The following is a 19,679-nucleotide window of genomic DNA, read 5'->3' on the forward strand; positions in this document are numbered from 1 at the left end:
TGTGTGTGGACTTACTGCTGTTTTCAGAGGCAAACTCCCGCAGGTCAAGATCCTTCATGGGGAAATTAACAAACGTGGAGAGTTTGCTGGTTCTTCGTGCCTCAGAGAAGCGTTTGAGGTCTGAACAGTAGGGGGAGTCAAGGAGCAGATGCCCAACAGCTTTCCTCACATAAATGCATGAATACACAAGACAACTGGCTGGACTCTTCATTCACTGTGTGAGCATTTATTTTTATTATTTTAAAGATAGTTATTGCTGCTGCCTCCATTTAAGATTTTAACATCTGGATGAGCAGAAACGGAGATCTTTGAAAATGATGACACAAGTGCAAAAGGTTTATACAGGGGAAGTGCTCTTATTTTGAAGGCCAGGGTGAAAGGAAGTGATAAAGGAAGTCAAATGAGTGAAGTCTTTTAAATTATTTTTTTCTTAGCTGCACAGTAGGATGCACAGTATAGCCGCTCATAAGCGCTCAGGTTACAGTGGTGTCAGCGGTGGGACTCTAACCTTCTGGTGGGATTTAAATGCTTGTTGTCATCTGGTGTTCAGATGTAGTGGTGTAGCAGCAGCAGCAGCACTGAAGAGCCCCTGCACTAACACTTAGTGAATCATTTATTGATTTATTATTTACTTTACTGGAGCAGCGCTCCAATTTTGTTGTATTTTTAATGCAATGACAATAAAGGCCTTCTATTCTATTCTATTCTATTCTATCATTTATTGAGTGTATATACTCTATATGGCTGTTTATGGGAGGTGACATTTCTACAAACGGTTTGCAAACCACACTCTATCATTTTCCCATAAAACTATGTAATGTCACATTATATCGTATATATCGTACTTATATTGTATATCATAAGAGCATGTAATGTGAGCAGTGAATGTGAGTGTCAGACACCGATGAGCAGAAGAAAGGATACGCAGCACTAAGATCTTGGGAAACTTCTGTATTGTGAACTTCTTGGTGCATCTCCTGCGAGTTTTACACCTGTAGCATGTCTGTGGAGGAAGCACACACACACACACACACACACACGTTCAGTCACTTTTCACAACGACCTATGACACTAAACATACATTTACATGTATATACTGTATATACATATACATATACATATATGTATATATATATATATATAAAACTATCAAATAGTTTCAAGTTTTTTACCTAAACAAAAGGTTTTATCTTTGTTGTTTGGTGATTTTCTATTTCATTTCCTGTTTGCTATCACAGTAGACACAGATTTGTGACCATATGATATTTCTTTTTTGTTGACCACTAGGGGCAGAGGGCATAAATAATGGACACTCAACAAAACTAGGTGGAAATGTGAGTCATAGCAAAGATGCCAGTCGCACCAGGTGACACGAATCACAAGAACGTTCAAATATTTGAACATCAGTGATGATGATGTAGTGAAAGCCCGTCAGCTTTGAGAGTGTGTCCCGATGTTGCGTCACAAACGAGATACCCTATGATGTAGGTTCAAACTCAGGCTGCAACTACAAACTATTGTCGATTGTTTTCTCGATGAATCGATCTGATGTTAGAAAATATGAAATATGTTGATCATGAACCTGAGATGGATGATGTTCTCAAACGTCTCATTTTGTTCACACACCAAAATGATTCTAATACTTTATTTGTAATACGGAGCAAAGAAACCAGATGATACTCACATACTCACATAAAACACTCGGATTTAATAGATTATCAAAATAGTTGACGATTCGTTTAGTAATCAATTAAGCCGACAGTGATGGAGGGTAAAAATACAATATCTCTGATTCACTGTTGTTGGACTTGACACTTACCGGTTTCTCGTCCCCGTCGAGGACGTCTTCTTTGGTGAAGAGCCGCATGCAGTCCATCAGACTCACTTCACCATAGCCCTTCTGAACACAAACACACACACACACACACACACACACACACACACACACACACACAAACACACACACACAGACAGAGGGGAGATCAGGAAGCTTGTGTTAGAAACCACACAGAGTCACCTCTGCACCACCTTCTGAAACATGTTATGTAAAGGTGACCAACATGCCCTTGTTACTTCTCTCTGTGTGTGTGTGTGTGTGTGTGTGTACATGTTTTCTAGTAGGACAAATTCTGACCTATCTTTGTGAGGACATTGTGACCTTGTGAGGACATTGTGACCTTGTGACGACATTTTGTCTCATTCTCACAACTTTAAAGGACTTCTGGATCAAGATCAAGACTTGGTTTTAGGATTATGTATTTAGTTGTGATGGTTAAGGTTAAGATAAGGGTAAGGGGCTAAGGAATACTAAGAATGCTGTGCCATTGTGTGTGTGTGTGTCGTTCCTAACCTTGGCAATAGGTAGAGAGAGATCCCAGAATGGGTCGAAGACAGTGGAGCAGAACCCACAGTGGCTACAGGTCAGAGAGCTCTTCAGCTGTCCTACAAACAGATCTGAGGGAGCAGCAAACATGACATTAAATACAGCAACAGAGAACATGAAGACATTCTATATTGTTCTCTAGATTTTGTCTCAGTAAAACAAACAAACAAGCTTGTATCTACTCTTTCAATTCAAATCTTTATTCTAGTAGAAAGTCCCACTGATATTAAAATCTATTGTACGTGTAAGTGAGACCTGTACTTAAACAATCACAGTTAAAGTGCACTATAGTAAAACAAAGCATAAGCCAAGAATAAATCCTCATCCATTCATCAGTTCATTGCAGCAGCTACTGCATTTAAAATCCTTCAGAGGAAAAAAGGCCTCAAGTTTGAGTCTAATCTGAAGGTCATTGCAGAACCAGGGGTCATTTCTAACAGAAGGCACTTTACTCACCGACTATCTTACTGTCTTCTCTCTCCAGGTATTTACTCCACATCTTCTTCCCTTTCTCTTCATCCCTGAACACAGAGGACAGATGAAACTCAATAAACACAAACACAATACAGAGCTCCAACCAAGATGAAGACAGACACACGTTCAGGCTTTATTATGGCTCTGAGAGAATCTGCTATTACAGTTTGACCCTGACACACATTTTCAAGATGGAAAATAATATTATTATATAATTGTATCTGTTTTTTGTTTGTAGCATTTAGACAGAGACGACCTGTTTTGAGGACAAAGTGGAAATGTGTGACAGATTAACCGTGACCCTTTAACAAGCTGCTGTTAGATCCAAGAAGATTTGGAGCATTAAGCTGATCTGGACCCCAGAGACGCAACAACTCAACACAGGGGCTGAAAGTGTCTCACGCAGCTTTAAATGATGAAGACGTAATGATTCATGTTGACTTTGTCTCATTCAAAGTGTAAACTAACAAGCAGACCTAGTCTGGGAGAGGCATGAGTATGAATATCTGATTATTTGTTTGATTATAAAAAGTGAATTCGTCATAATACTATAAAGATCTATATTATCTATTCTCACATGGTGACAGCAGCACTCAGCGTGTAGTCAGTGGCCTTTGAATGCATATTATTACTTACTCTTCTGAACTTTCATTAGAATAAAAAGCCCATCCACACACTTATAAGATAAGATCAGTAAGTACATTTTATTTCTATAGCCTTTTGTCTGTGTGTGGAAACACGTCAGGTCCAATGATCCTGGCAGCTTCTCTGAGCAGAACATTTATGTGCATGTGCTAACACACACTGTGAGGTTAGTGTTTTGGTAAGCACCATGTCCACTTCACGTCCACCATTTGATGGATATTATACTGTATTAAAGATGACCAATAACTAGTGATGTAGACTCTAAACACCTCAGGAAAATGTCAGAAGAACTGACGTAAAGTTGGCTGATTTTCTCATGGACTTCCATTTAAACCAGTGCCAAACCAATACTTCTTATGGTTTACACATGTTCTAAGTCACTCTATAATGTTTACCGATATAAATGAAATGAAAGGTTAGCTTTTTTGGTCTTACATACAAACTAGACCTATTTCTGAACGAGCAGAGTCGCCCCCTGATGTCCATTCAAGATAATACAAGTTTCAGGCACATTGGTTTATTTTCCAGTCCCAGAGATTATGTCCACTATTTATTACCATTTTATTTATGAGGTTAACACACACAGTCCGTCAGGCAGATTACTCACGGTAAGTGGTCAAAGTCCTCCACACTGCCTCTCGGCCTGACAGTGACCCTGTTGACTTCGTTGTGCAGGCCGTCCAGGAGGAAGCGCAGGAACTCCTGAGCGTCCTGTTGGCTGCAGGATACAAAGACACAGGAAAAGCAATCATTGAGTCTCCCCAGTGTTCACCAATGTCACAGCACATGCAACGCTTCATCAAGAGTGACAAAAACCTACTTGTATCCCACAAATCTGGGCGCGTATCTCTGGATCTGCGTCTTGAACTCAGAGGGGCTGACCGCCTCACTGCTGGACGACGTCCACATGGTCTGTATCAGCTTGGCAAATTCTGTTAGCAGAAAAACAAGCGTGAGTAACTCGCTGAGAGGAGACTGTCGGTGAGATGAGGGGTGGTGCACCGTCACTTGACTCTTTTGAGTCCGATTCTGCACATTTCTATGCCCAAATATATCATAAAGACAAAGAAATCCCCCGTCTCACTCCCTCTGCTGACTGTAATCCAGTGATAGAGAGGGAGTGAGGGTAGCAGCTGTGAGGACTGTGTCTGTTTGGACTCTAGGGGCCGGTGTCTCTCACCTTCCATGAGGGCTGTGTTGGTGCGGCTGTTGTTGTTAAGGTCTCTGCGGTGAGAGTTGTGCAGGCAGTAGTCTCGCAGGTTGTGAGTGTTGCTGAGACACTGCAGGATACTGTTCATGAAACACTGAACAACAAAAACAACATCAGTTCAATCAGATCAATCTCTGCAGGAAACGACAGGATTAGATTGAACACGTCTTTAAGTGACTCAGTTTTGCACACTGTGCATTATTTGATATCGTGTTACACACCAGACCTGCTTGTGGTCATAATTGTTTACAGACTCTCTTTGCCGTAGCTCAATTTATTAATAAAGCAATAAAGGAAAGGAATAGTTCAATATTATGGACTTTACAGTTGATTTGCTTCCTTGTCAGTATTAATCTCTATCAGGATACAAAGCTATAGGAATCTGAGTTTAGCATACAGAAAAAAAGAATATAATAGAATATAATATAATGTATGAACCACAGTTAAATGGTAGCAGCAGAAACTTAATAAATGAATTAAGTGGAAACAAAAGCTAGTGTGTCAGTGACCTGGCTTCTGTTTGAACACTTCTGTCTACAACACACAAAAGGCAAATATTAAAGTCTATTATTAGTGTAATCTGTGGTTTGGTTTAATGCATTTCTTAGAGGGGAGGGTCTTAGTTTGGATTCCAAAGTCCCTTTTGCCTAAAGACCTTTGAAATCATGAGTTATCATGTGAAACAAGCACCAGTCTGCACATTTGTTATTGTTACATTTACAAATAATCAACACATTTTGTCGCTGTACAAACATGGAATGACTTCATCAGGACAAAGTGAAAGAACCCACGTGTAAGAGAGAAATATCACGTGTGTACTCTGCTCATAACACATGTCCACACTCAACACGAGAGATCTGAGAGAGTCAGTGAGTGGGTTCCTCACAGGTCCATAGTTCAGAGCTCTCTGATTAGGGCGAGTGTATGCACACACACGCACGCACACACACACACACGCACACACACACACACACACACACACACACACACACACTGTCTAACACTGGCAAGAAAAGAGAAGTCACAATACATTTGATTCTACGCAGAAGTTTGTATGTATTGTGTGCTCCTGCTTAGGGATGGATATACAAAGTTTTTTTCACATAATAATAACAATAATAATAACATAAACACCACTCACACTTAACTCATTTCCATTATAATCATGAAGGGCAAATATCGATATTTTAATTATTAAATGAAGGCGCTCTAAAGTAAACAGTCCATTTCCAGTTTCTCCTGGTGGTGGCGCTGCACTAATGAATGAGGGGTGAACTTGGGTGGAAGTTACCTGGCTGAAGAAGAGGGAGTTTAGAGAAAGCTACATTAAGAGTTCAATACATAGACTTTATGCACTTTGTTCTCTATTGTGTGAATGAATAGAGAAATGGTAACTTTTCACAGACGTCTGTTGTCTACAGTTCGACAGATGTCGCGATGAATCGCTATACGATTGTTTTGCAATATACAGAATTGTTTAAAATGATCTTACTTAATATTCAGTTTCTTGTTTTTCCTTAACAAAATGTAAGGTTAAGGGATTTGAGCATGTTTTAAAGCAGATTATTACAAAGTGCATGACATTGACTTTGGTCCAGATATTCATAGCAGCAAATGTTTTGAATGGATTCATCCAAATCTAATTTGTCACATACTCCCTTAATGGCTTTGGTCATAGCTCCATCCCAAAACACACAAAGCTGTGTTTATGGTGCGTAATGTTTTTTTGAACATGACTTTATCTGTTTCCTCCCTGTGTTTTAAAGCCATTTCAAGTCTCGATGATCCATGACAACATTTTGATAACAGCTGCTGTACTCACAGTGTTTCCTAGGTTCTTTAGTCCCACCAGTCCCTGGGCACTCTTTGAATTCTGCAACACAAAGAACACAATCTTAAAATGGAATCAAAACACAAACACATGTGTTTGTTCATTTAAACACAACAAATACAAAAGATACATTTAGAAAAAAAAGGGTTATTTCACATACAGTACTAGGCCCTTGAATCATGCGCTGCAGCGTTTGTCTCTTCTGCGAGACAAGGAACCGTGCGACATCACTTCTGTTAATAACATGTGACCTTAAATGAATCAGTGAGAAGAGAATATTTGAACTCAGTGACATCAAAGTCCAAATAGTGATGATTTTTCTCTCAGTCCTTTGACTACTTCTGCAAACCACGCCGGGACGACGCTCAGATGAAAGGAAAGGAACATTTATTTAGCGTCTAAACACTGAAGGCTGTACTGTTACTCCTCAGGAAGTGCATTTTTGAATTAATAAAAAAAGGGGCATTTTTGGGGACCTGGACATGCATGAAAACTCATGAGACATTCCCCAAAACTCAGAAACTGGAAACATTTAATTCTGCCACTTCTTTTAATGTATATATATGTATGTACATAGTATATTTTAAACTTTTCTACCCATTCATTTTTAATGGAGTCACCACATGTGAACTGTCTTTACCACAGTAGCCACGGCAACCTAGATCAAAGGCAGATGAGGAAGAAATCAACCACCAGACAACACTGCTTACAGCTTTAATCATGTACCGTCTGGTGATGTTGTTGTTGTTGTTGATATTATTCTGCCTGTTTGGTCTAAGTATCATTTTTATATGCCAGGTACTTTCCCTGAAAATTGGCTTTGATAAGCAGCATTACTATTAGACCTGACTGAGGGAGCGTTTGTGTGTAAACAGCATCAGTGCAGGGGCGGGCGGGGACAGGAAACTGTAGCTGTCTCACTTTACCGGTGCAATGTTGCTGCTGCCTCCATCTGTCTCAACATAAAAGGAATCACTTCCTGTGTGCAGCGCAGGAATGTCGCTAGGTGACTCAAGATCTAACCATGACTATTGTGAGAAACACAGAGTGAGTGGAGTTGAGCTCACAGGTGTAATCAGCAGTGTGAACACATCTGACAACAGCTGGAATCTAATGGACGTGTGTTCATATTTGGAAGTATTTGAATGCTGTGTGTCTGTGGTCTTTAACATTGTGCTGCAGTCTCTAATAAAGTCACATTACCAGTGGTCGCACATTTTTATCCCACTTCAGTTACCATAGTTACACACTGCATTGTTGTCTTGTCCCTGGTATGGAGCTGTCCTCTAACAACCCCAGGCTTTTGGCGCACAGGTTTATCAGGATGGGCTTGTGTATGAATGACATCCTCAGGAAGACATATGATAAACAGAATGACCTTGTTACACTACAGTGGAATGTGCATGTGATGTGTCAGTACTATCAGCAGAGAGAAACTTGTTTTTGTTGTCTCACAGTGGGCGTGTCTCTTGATAATCACTCCCAGATCAGTGGCGTTAGATTAACATTGTACCTTTGAGGCTTGTCTTCACTGTCACAGTGTGCCATGCAACAGATGCCACTGCATATTATTATGTTTCCCCAAGTCTTAAAAATGGTACAAAGGGCTTTGCAGAACTTATGTCATGACTTGGTATGTTTGAATTTCATTACATAAGTGGAGAGTGGTTATATAATTGAATAGCCGAGAGGAAGGAATAACAAAGAATGTGGGGGTGGAGAAGGAACGCACTCGTGCCCTTGACTAAGAAGCAGAGGCAGCACACAATTATGCTTTAAGAAGCAAGTCATGCCACAACATCCCATAGACCGCAGTCACAGAACCACACTTACGGCCTGTCAGAGGACACAGTGTGTTCATCTATTTCTTGGCAGTGTTGCAATAACCAGATCAGACAACCGCAATTTTCTCACTCACTCATTTACACGAGGAACAATAAAATAAAGACATATTACAGTAATAATAATTAGAAGACCAAAGACCAAACAGGATCATTAGTTAGAGAAACCAACAGCCTGGTAACATGAGCTTGTATTTTCTAGGCTGAGACGCTGAGAGTATTCCTGCTCATGCTGCTTTATCTTTATTAATTGTAAACTTTAACGTTTGTGTCACTTTGTTATCCAGTCACTCACCTGCACCAAAGTTCATAAAGAAAATCAGCTATTTTATATCATGGCACACAGGAGTTGTTGAACCCCGACCTACTGCCTCAATCAGTAAGTTCAAAGTGGTTATTGTGTGACTTCAGTGTTTGAAATCATTCATTCAGAGTTACCCAAGTGACACAAACTTACCAGTCAAGACAGAAAACTAAACTACAAACGCTGATTTTCTCTCAGGAGAGTGAGTGATTTACAAACGTGAGTATCTAGTCAGAAAAGGCTGTCTAATGATTGAATAATGAATACTTTTATTAGATCACACAACTAAACTTCCCCAACAAAGACTGACCTATTATTTTATAGTCCTAATTGAGGAAAGGGGCATTCAACTGTAGCCAACATAAGACGTGGTGCTACACTCAGACTCCAACATTTGACTATAAATAGACAACAAATCAACATATTCTGGTTTTATTTTCATTTACAGGGTTGTAGTCCTGGGGTCAGCAGCTTCAGCGGTTTGACTGCAGTTTGAAAGGCTGCATGGACTCATTGACACTGACAGTAAAGCCGTACAGTGACACACACAGACAGTGACCACAGTCTGAGCACTCCATGACTTCACTGACCAAAGGGAGTTGCCCTCTGTGATCTCATCATTCCAAAAGTTATCACAAGACACCATGGAAACAGAGCTCTACACGGAACCCTTGTTTGGATGAGTAAAGGAGGAACATTCTAAAAGAAGCGCATTTTCTTATGAATGGTTTTCTTGTTTTTAAACTTGAGCATGGATTCATTTTTCTTTTGTGACTTTTTCTTTATTCCCACTAGTTCATATGTTTTACTGAGTTAGTCCTCAGATTGAACCAAGACACCAAGAGATCGGTGCCTTGAAAACCAAAGATATGACCTGACAGACACTGACATTGCAGATTTGATCTCGTGTTTATGAGGAAAATCAAAAGGTTTACATTTAAACATGCATTTAGCAGGATTTTGGCACTGCTGATCAATAATTCCATAATACACTTTCAATGTAAATCAAGTTATAGCCTCACAATTAAACCATTGTTTGGATGTGTGTTCTGAAACAATGAATCAATTCACCAATTATTCAGCGATTACTACATTAATTGTCAACTATTTTCAGCGTCTTAAATGTGAAACATTTCTGGTTTCTTTGCTCCACATTAAAAAAAAAAAAAACATAATTAAAAACTAAGAATTTTGAGAACATCATTATTTCGCTGTTTGGGAAACACCCATATTTTATGGACCAAACGTCTAATTGAATAATCGATTAAAAATGATGGTAAGTTGCAGCCCTACATCTGTTAATTAGTAACGTGAGTCTGAGGCTTATCTAGTTATACAGGAAGGGCATTTTGCTCTTATATAAATAACCTCTGCCATCTGTCTCTAATTCACAAGAATGAGAGAGTGAGTGCAGCACATGGTGGTGGAGGCTGAAAGAAATGTACAGTTCTACTGTAATTAGCCACGGCTTATCTCAATCCTCCTTTCTGTGGATTCCTATGCACTTTCTTCACCACAACACACACACACACACACACACACACACACACACACACACACACACACACACACACACACACTGCAGCACTATATCAGTGATGAGTTCTTTGTGACAGAATGCAGGCTACAAATCTTCTCTCTCTCTCTCTCTCTCTCTCTCTCTCTCTCTCTCTCTCTCTCTCTCTCACACACACACACACACACACACACATTGCTGTAGTGGATTGAATATGTGACTATGTGACTACGTGACGCCACATCTGATCCCCAAAATAGCATCTTTGCATTTACTAATACCCGCTGGTTCACTTGCAATTGGCTGCTCCTTCGGCCAGCCTGGTAGACGTCAAGTCGACGAAACAACATCCCTGCTCCGTCTCCATAGCAACAATATTCTTAGTGTATATTTTGCGGAATGGAAAGGCAGAGGACGTGGTGACGCCAAAGTGACGGGGCTGCAGCGTGGTGCAGAGATTATGTCTGTGTGTGTGTGTGTGTGACTCAGTGTGTGTGTGTGTGTGAGAGAGAGAGTTCAGAGAGAGGCTGTGAATGAGCGGAAAAGAGACAGTGTAATAATCCCATGCTCTCCATTTCAGAGAAAATCACGCTCGGGACATTCTGTTTCGAGAGCTTGCGGCGACTCCAACTTTCACAAACTGTAGAGGGAAAAGTTCCCAATAAAAACAGCAAAATAAAGGCTCCCGTCCTCACTGACTCGAAAAGCATGCTTTCAGAAGCTTTCATTCAGGGCTGAATCACTTTGGAAATGCTGTAAGATAAATGTTCTATTTTTCATTGTGCATTGCATTTTAGAAAATTAATAAATACATATACATGCCTGAAGCTAATTACATCTACAGTATATGATTCTACCTTTGCATTAGAGTCTTATTTTAAATCAATTTCACAGTAAATATTCAACTTAAGGCTTATGTCGCAATTACAACAGCAATGTATGGCAGCAACTAGCCATTATTTTCAAAATTGCTTAATGTGTCGATTATTTTCTCGATTAATCGAGCACTTAAAATGTCACATGTTAAAATGATGATGTTTTCAAACGTCTTGTTTTTTCCACAAACCAAAATGGTTCAGTTTTAACGACTTCTTTGTTATGTGGAGCAAAGAAACCAGAGAATATTCACATTTAAAAAGCTGAAAAATCAGAAAGCTTGATGTACTGCACTGACACGTTCACAATAATAATAATAATAATAATAATAATAATAATAATAATAATAATAATAAATAATACATTTCATGTTTTGCAATTTGAATTTGACAATTCAGTCTTAATATCTGTGGCACAAATCCCACACAACATATTCCAGTGGCTGTCATATGTATACTGTAACACTGCAGCAGCAGCAGCAGCAGCAGCAGCAGCAGGATCAGCAGCAGGATCAGCAACAGGATCAGCAGCAGCAGGATCAGCAGCAGCAGGATCAGCATTAGCAGTCCAAGTCAAATCAGTCTCACACCACTACCAATAATCTTGTTGTGCGTGTGTGAGTGTGTGTGTGTGTGTGTGTGTGTGTGTGTGTGTGTGTGTGCACTCTGCTCTCGTGACTGCATCACATGCTCCACAGAGACACACTTCCAACCTTTTTCTCTTATCACCCACTTTCCCACTGTGTCCAATTGAAGCGGTCAATTAAACCAAGCACTCACAGGACGCCTTTCAAATGAGACTCATGGATACCTCACATGTGTCGGTGCTGAACTCCAGGTTAATAACAGTGTAATACACTTGACTAAAACCTCACATGACTTTTGTTTGACTGTCGTGAAAAGGGCTGCAACTAACAATCTTAACCTGTCTACCGTTTTCTCCATGAATCCATTACATTACTGATAAATCTAAATGGACCAATATTTGTTGTTTTAAAAATCGTCATTGGCCAGTTTGATAAATATATGAGCAGGAAAATTAAAAAGCACCAGCGACAGAATAAACCATATCAGTCAACTTGTCCATATAATATAATTCAGTGTTTCTCAAACCTGAAAATGACAACGTTAATGTCACAAATAACAAAAGATATTCAGTTTACTGTCATATGTGAGTGACGAAACCAGAGCATCTTCACATGTAAGGAGCTAAACTCACAGTTTTCAAAGTGTTTAATCAATTATGAAACTATTTTGATAATTGATTAAACAATAAAACTGTTGCAGGCCTAGTTGTGAGCCAGGACACTTGGACTCAGACTCTCACAGTAGAGCAGGAAAGAAGCTGTTGGATCATCCCACTGGAACATTTAACAATATCCTAATAACGTAACAACAACTACATCATGACACATTCATGAGCCATGATCCTCCATCTAATTTTCAATTCACTATTTATTTATCAAAACTAAAGCAGAATCACTGCATGTGTGTTTAATGGGGAAGAAATGAAGGGACGGACATGGAAACAACAGTCACATGAGTGAACATACATCCACTCTTCATGTTCCCAGTTGTTGCATGTGAGTGGACCACAGGGGATAACTTTGTATAAATCCTTTATTCATATATGTCTGAAGCGGTTCAGACTCCTTCAAGACTAAAGAGCATCATGAACACAGACACCACATTAACACTATACTGACTCCATAAGGCACGGGGTAAAGAGACAGCATCAATGCCTCTTTGGCCTGTGTCCAGCTTGGGGGAAATAAACCCTGTCCATCCACAGTGCTGAGTTAATTCAAAGACGGAGACCTGCTGCTGCTGCTGCTGCTGCTGCTGCTGCTGCTGCTGCTGTGGGAGCAGAGGAAGTGGGTCAAAGCAAGGTGAGGAGGTAAGAACATGTAAATAATCCCTGAACCCTGCAGTGCTTTCCACTGTGATTTAATATTAAAACAGAGAAAGACGACAGCAGGCGACTATCAGAACTGCTCCAAGGACAAATGCTGGTCTCATCACTTGATGACCTTTGGCCCCGAAGCAGGGAGATAAAACTGTCTGACATGCATATTCACGTCACACATTATCAAAAGGATTCCAGCGAAACAAATGCCCGACATGCTTTGATTTGCTGTTTTACATCAGCTGATATTGATCTGCAAAATTAAAAAAAAAAGTTTCCATTGACTAAGGGGTTTTAATTGTGTGTATTTTAAAAAGTACAGTATGTATGCGTACAACGCTGAACTCAATTCACTGCCAACTATTTTTATACTTCATTGGTTTGAATTAGGGCTGAATAATATTGTAGATACAAATAAACAAGCTGACAGAAGAATTCACTGGTGTGTCAAGCTGCTCTCTTTCACTCTATCTTTCATCTATTTTTCCTTTGTTTCCTCACGTGTTACACTGTCAGTTGTCGATCAGCAGGACAACGTGATGTTGGATGTGTGCGTTTTATGTGACACATGTTTTGTGCACAGAATATAAACAGACTCAGGGCCCACTCATAAAATATCACTCCATGCAGCTACAGCTACAGGTGCTGTCACATGATCAGCAGGAGCTTATCAGTCACATCACAGTGTCCTCACATTAGAGAGGGAATGATAATGTTTGGTCTACAGCCGACACTGATGCTGATGCTGATCTTTACTAATCAGAGCCTTTTTTGTTTTCCTTTTCCTCGTTTTTTTAAACTGGTCAACAAGGTAAAGAAAACTTCCCTTTGTCTAAAAACAAACAAACAAGATACATATGATAATTGCATAATTGAATAAAAATGTATTGATCAACACTTCATTCTGCATTTTGTGTCTGTACTACAGTTTTGTTTTAAATACAAATAATGTGCATTATTAATATTATTTGGAAAACAAAAATTAACTTTAATAAATCAGCCAATTATGTGACCATTTAATAAAGAATAGCAATCATTGGCTAATGATTTGGTCTAGCTCATATGTACACAATAAGGATATTTAGTTTACTGTCAAATGGTTTTATTGAAAAAAAAATAAACATAAACTGGGGCTAAACAATATATTGTTTCGTAATCAAAATCACGTTTTTCAAACAATGCAATCAGCGATTTGCAAAGGCTTTGATCTAATTGTTCTATTGATTATTATGTTTTTTATCTTTAGCTATTTTATGCTGTTTTACAAATGTAAAGCATGAAGCACATTTTTAAACAATTCATAAATTTAAGTTCTAATGCTTTCATGAGATAACATTTTTGATGTTATCACATGCTCAGTTTTTAAATCTCTAACACATTGAACATTAAACTGAAGTTTGACTGTAAAAATGTACACATCGTAAATAAAACAGCAATTACTAAAATAAACATATTAAATACTGTATATTTGTGCAGTAAAAAGTTGTTGCTGTAATTAAAGGACATGTCGGATTTGCTTTTACTGAGAGAACAACAGGAGTGAAAGAACTGGATGTGATGAAAGAATTGGATGTTGGTTAAAACAATCAATAAAGCAACAGGGAGAAATGTATTTTGGTCTGACAGTTGACGAGGGTGACGACTAATCACACTGCAAAACAAAACATCACAGTGTCCGCCTGCCAAGAACATTCTACATGTGAGCTCCATGAGATGAAAGTGTCCAGCACCTTTGTTTCTGTGCTAGTTCCTGTCACCTTTGACACATTTGAATGTGTTGCTTGATGGAGAATAAATTAGGTTTAAAACTGTGGTGCTAAGAATCTGTAGTGAGCAACTTTAAAATATTAAAAAACACATCTGTTACATCCAAGTTTGAAATGAGTTCACACGGTGCTGATTAAGTCCATCAACTCCACACAACTATCTGTGTTCCTCAGTATAGCAGAGTTTGAAACTCACTGCTGCCCGTCGCCATTCCAGTGCTGCTGCACACAGGAAGTGTTTTTTTAAGTCAGATATGGTAACAACAACATTGTGCTCGTAAAGCCAAACGTCTGCAAACAGGTTGGAAAACAAGCGCTTCCATTTCAAAAGTGAATTCTACAGCTCAAAACTCTGTTCTTGTCCCCTCCCACCACTGTACTGCTGCTGTATACACGCAGGTGCACCCTCAGTCAGGTCTGATAGTTTTTCTTGACAGAACCCATAAAAATACAGAGAATCCCTGGAGGTGATATAGACAGACTTTTTTTTTTAAAGTGTGCGCTTTATAACTATAATAAGAGATAATAAGAGATAATAAGAGATAATAAGTCGCACACGACCTTTACTATATCGTATGTGCGACTTAGTGAAGCGTACGCGTGAGATAATGGGTCGTACACGCGCATAACTATCTATTTACTATAGTAAAGCGCACAACTTATTATCTCACGTGTGTGAGTTAAAAAACAATTCCATCTATGTCACCTCCAGGGCTCCGTACAGAATAATAACATAAACAAAAGCAAAAACACCAAAAGTTACACACTGCAGCTTTAAGTAAGACTAATTAAAAATGATTGTTTCAATGAAAACCTCCATGTTGTACCTTTCATTGCTTTCATAGCTGTTGAAAGTAGAAGTGTGTGGATGATATTAATCCTGCAATGAAAGACGCTTCTTCCTGCATGAACTGAATAGACCAAAGTTTGTTTCTTTTAGAAACAGATGACCTCAAACAACCCACAACCCTGCACCCACTCACCTTCTCCTGCATTAGCTCCTAGTAATCTTACTCTGGTATGGACTGGGCAAGGGACAGGACTCAGGAGGTAGGCAATAACAAGCTCTCTCTCACACAAGGGACACAGTCTAATAAAACCCCCGAGGAACTCTTGTGCCAAAGTATAAATGAGCGTGCAAGAGTGTTGTAAACATCTGAGTAATTAGTTTGGTCAAAGAAATGAACAGTATTTTATATACATGTTTCTTCTTAATGGGTTTCAATGTGTTTCTGTTCATGATAATTATCTTTAAATGACATTAGTAAAGAAACATATTGTCTTATATTACTTTATCTACTTTATATGTATGGTGAGACATGATGCTTTTTTGGAACTCTATGGTGTTTTACACAATAATGGATAAAGGAGTAGCTAATAATGTCTCTTTTTTGATGATCTAGCATCAAACACATAACCTAACACAGAAATCTATTGCAGCACAACTCATTTAAAAAAAAAAAAACCTCTCCGATGTAATTGCTTATTGATTTGCAAGATAGACCACAACAAGCTAATAAACTTGCTAAAATGCCATCAATCATATGAGGAAAATCCCTGGTTGACGTAGTCTCAGGTGGCATTTTATTAGGTACACCTAAAGAGTTCTTTATAGGCTCAATCCCACTTATTAATGTCTTATTCTGATCACAGTGTTGAGTTTCTACCAATAATAATCACTACCTCTTTTTAACAATTTTTGGGTTTGCAGTTCTCACTTGAGCCCTGGTCACATGACATCTCTCTATACAGCATGCTGTCTGTCTGTAGTGAAGCATTTACATCACAGATTGTTTTTGATTTTTTGATCACAGATTTTTTTGGAGTTATTGTTATTGTTAACTTCACTCACTCCTCTTCAACAGTTTATCCTCCACATGAGGGTTGCGGGGGGCACCGATGTCAATCCCAGCTGACATAGGGCGAAAGGTGGGGTACACCCTGGACAGTTGGCCAGTCCATCACAGGGACACATAGAGACAAACAACCATTCACTCTCACTCTCACACTTATGGTGAATTTGGAGTGTCCAATTTACGTAATCCCCAAAACTGCATGTTTTTGAAAACCAGAGAACCCGGAGAAAAGCACACACAGGGAGAACATGTAAACTCTAAATTATAACACAGTACTATAATATTCATTATGATATTGCACAGAATTTCAAAGTAAAAGTGCTATGGAATGGAGTACTATTATTATGAAAAGTAGTGAAATGAACACCATAGACAGCTGCCATTTTAATGTTGAATGTCTTGCTACTACTATTATAAAAAATATTGCTTGCAAATGCCTCAGCCATATGTGCTGTGTTTGAAGGAAGAAGCCATGTATTCATTTTAACATGGCATTAAGTGGTGATCCGCATGTAATTATTTAGGGTGCCGCATGTGGCCTACGGGCCGCCAGTTTGACACCTCTATTTTAGACGATGTTTCCTTTATATTGAAACACGAGTAACAAAAAAGCAATGATGACCACAGTGTTTGTACTCACTGATGGGAGCACAACATGCTAAATCTAAATCAATGTTGGTGACTGATGTGTAATGGCAGTATTGACAGAGCTGTGCTCAAATCAAAGCAATAACAAGCAATAATATACCACTCCTGCTCTGCTCTGCTCTACTCTGCTCTGTCTGTGTCTCTAGGGCTGTAAACGACACTTCACACTACCAGCAGCAAGATGCCTGGGTCCACCTGGCAGTGCAGAATGCCCACTGCTGATTGGCTGGCAGAGCGGCCTGAGAGCTGCAGAACAGTCTGTTCTGACCTGTCTCCTTTAGTTTGGCAGACCATCATAAACAAACTCTCCCTCTCTCCCTCTCTCTCTCTCTCTGACTTATGTCTTTGGCTACTATGGAATTTCTTCCCAATGAGAGTAAAAAATCGGTGTTGGCACCTGATGGAGAATTTCTCCGTGTTTACACAGCACAGATGAGACATCAGAGCTTGTAGAGCCAGTGTCCAGTCAGGTGGAGCCTCAGCTCACCTCTCTGACACTCTCCCTCTCACTCACTCACACACACACACACACAGTAAGGAGGATGCAAGCAAGTAAACAGTGAGATCCTCTTACTGAGCAGAAAGTTTGTCTTTCTGAGAAACTCAAATAAATATAGCGTACGATCCCGTATCCTGGCCTCATTAGAGCAAAGCAACCTCACATGCTGTCTTCACCAAACCGGAGTCTCACGCTGAGACCCAGCATTGTTTAGACAACAGCTAGAGAGAAATGAACCGGCTTCTTATATAACACTCCTGTTATCCTCCTGTTCATCGTCACACTTCACTGGTTGGTACAGGTCACAGAAATACGCTCAAAACCTGCATTTAAATGGGATTTTGAACTGATACTTACTGACAGTGTTTTTGAAGCCTGTGCCGAGTGGACTCTAGTGGACGATCACAGTGGATAACTGCGTACTATTGCGTACCAAAGTGCACACACCTCACAATTCCACACATGATATCCCTGTGAAAGATCTACAGCCAAGTCATTCCCACTGAAGTGAAAACAAATGTGGTTTAGTCCTGACTCTGAAATGAACCCTCACCACCAAACACCACATGCTGGTAATATTTGTCTTTGGCTGCAAAATCAATAAGGTCAACCTCACATCTCTCAGAGGCACAGCTCAGGTATGATATGTTATTAAACACAGCATGCTGTGCATGAGGAAGGAAGTCAACTGTAACTGCAAAAACGAACTGGACCATAAAAACAACACTGGCCATCAGTCGAGCAATATGTTTCAAAGAGAGATGTAATTATTTAGGCTTGTCAAATGTCAGTCAATAGTCAGACCTGGAGCTGAGGGGTTTTCTGCCTCTGATAGAGAAAACACATAGTTTTCAATGGATTTTAAATGTCTGATTAGTTTTTTAATTAGTTAATTACTCATTTGAGTAATTTAAACATTACTTTCTGATCTATAAAACATGAAAAACCTGTAAAAAGTAGTTCATCATTTCTACATGACAGAGAGATTTTAACACCCCCTCAGTGTTCATCCACAGTTTCGTAAAACGTTCACTTTAAACATCCAATCATCACAATGAATGACAGATTTTTAGTTATATAGATTTTTGCTCATGACTGAAAGTTGAAGAAAGCAGTTACTTGTGAATTTAAACTTCTTTCTGGCCAAAAAACCCCAAAACACTTGTTAAAGAGATAAACATTTATAAATATATGTATATATATATATATATATAAATGTTCAGATAAATAGGTAAATATATATATAAATATATATATATACACATATATAAATATATATACATATATATGTATATATATATGTACCTATTTATCTGTACTGCATGTGGTTATGTCTATAAGTAACATATACACTGTAGATATACCAGTGTGCATGACCTGTCAGAATGGGTTTGGTTTTCTGTTTATACATTTCCATGTAGGCCTACACATGTATACATAAGAGCAGTGTAGTAAGAGCAGCTGTAACTGTATGAGGGGAGGGGGATTAAATGGTGGTTATATAACCAGTGACCTGCCAGTGTGGGCCGGCTGATCCTGGTACAGCAGAGTACAGCGGCTTAAGAGAGCGGCTTACAGGCTACCTCTGCAAATGACTCACTTCAGTGTTCAACTGCCATCATATTTCACTAAATACATAACATGCCCTTACATCAGCAGCAGAAACAGTGACAACACCACCTCCTCTCTGCCTGCAAATCCATAGACAGATAGATAGATAGATAGAGATCCAGTATGCTCCGAATAGCAGCAAAAGGTAAACAATATCTATTATACATGTATATTCACTCACTCACTCGTCTTCTACTGCTTTATCCTCCACATGAGGGTTGTGGGGGGGCAATCTCAGGTATCTGACATAGTGAAAGGTGGGGTACACCTTGGACAAATGGCCAGGAGCCATTCACTCTCACACCTACGGTCAA

At 39.2% G+C, this 19,679-nt stretch overlaps 1 protein-coding gene across 10 annotated transcripts in view; it reads right to left on the reverse strand.

The window, feature by feature from the left end:
- usp2a (ubiquitin specific peptidase 2a) overlaps window positions 1-19,679 on the reverse strand; it is a 56,275-nt gene that overhangs the window by 2,611 nt on the left and 33,985 nt on the right. For 7 of the 10 annotated variants that reach the window (XM_058634416.1, XM_058634415.1, XM_058634414.1 and 4 more), the window contains 9 exons: window positions 6,535-6,585; window positions 4,683-4,806; window positions 4,323-4,434; window positions 4,110-4,220; window positions 2,840-2,904; window positions 2,351-2,454; window positions 1,820-1,900; window positions 925-1,003; window positions 16-120 (listed from right to left, as the gene is read on the reverse strand). In XM_058634416.1, coding sequence (XP_058490399.1) covers window positions 16-120; window positions 925-1,003; window positions 1,820-1,900; window positions 2,351-2,454; window positions 2,840-2,904; window positions 4,110-4,220; window positions 4,323-4,434; window positions 4,683-4,806; window positions 6,535-6,585 — 832 coding nt within the window. Of the gene's footprint in view, window positions 1-15; window positions 121-924; window positions 1,004-1,819; window positions 1,901-2,350; window positions 2,455-2,839; window positions 2,905-4,109; window positions 4,221-4,322; window positions 4,435-4,682; window positions 4,807-6,534; window positions 6,586-6,703; window positions 6,784-19,679 lie in introns of those variants that run through there. The other 3 variants (XM_058634419.1, XM_058634421.1, XM_058634422.1) reach the window with 2 other exon arrangements.

This window comes from Solea solea, chromosome 7, assembly GCF_958295425.1.
Source record: "Solea solea chromosome 7, fSolSol10.1, whole genome shotgun sequence".
NCBI lineage: Eukaryota > Metazoa > Chordata > Actinopteri > Pleuronectiformes > Soleidae > Solea > Solea solea.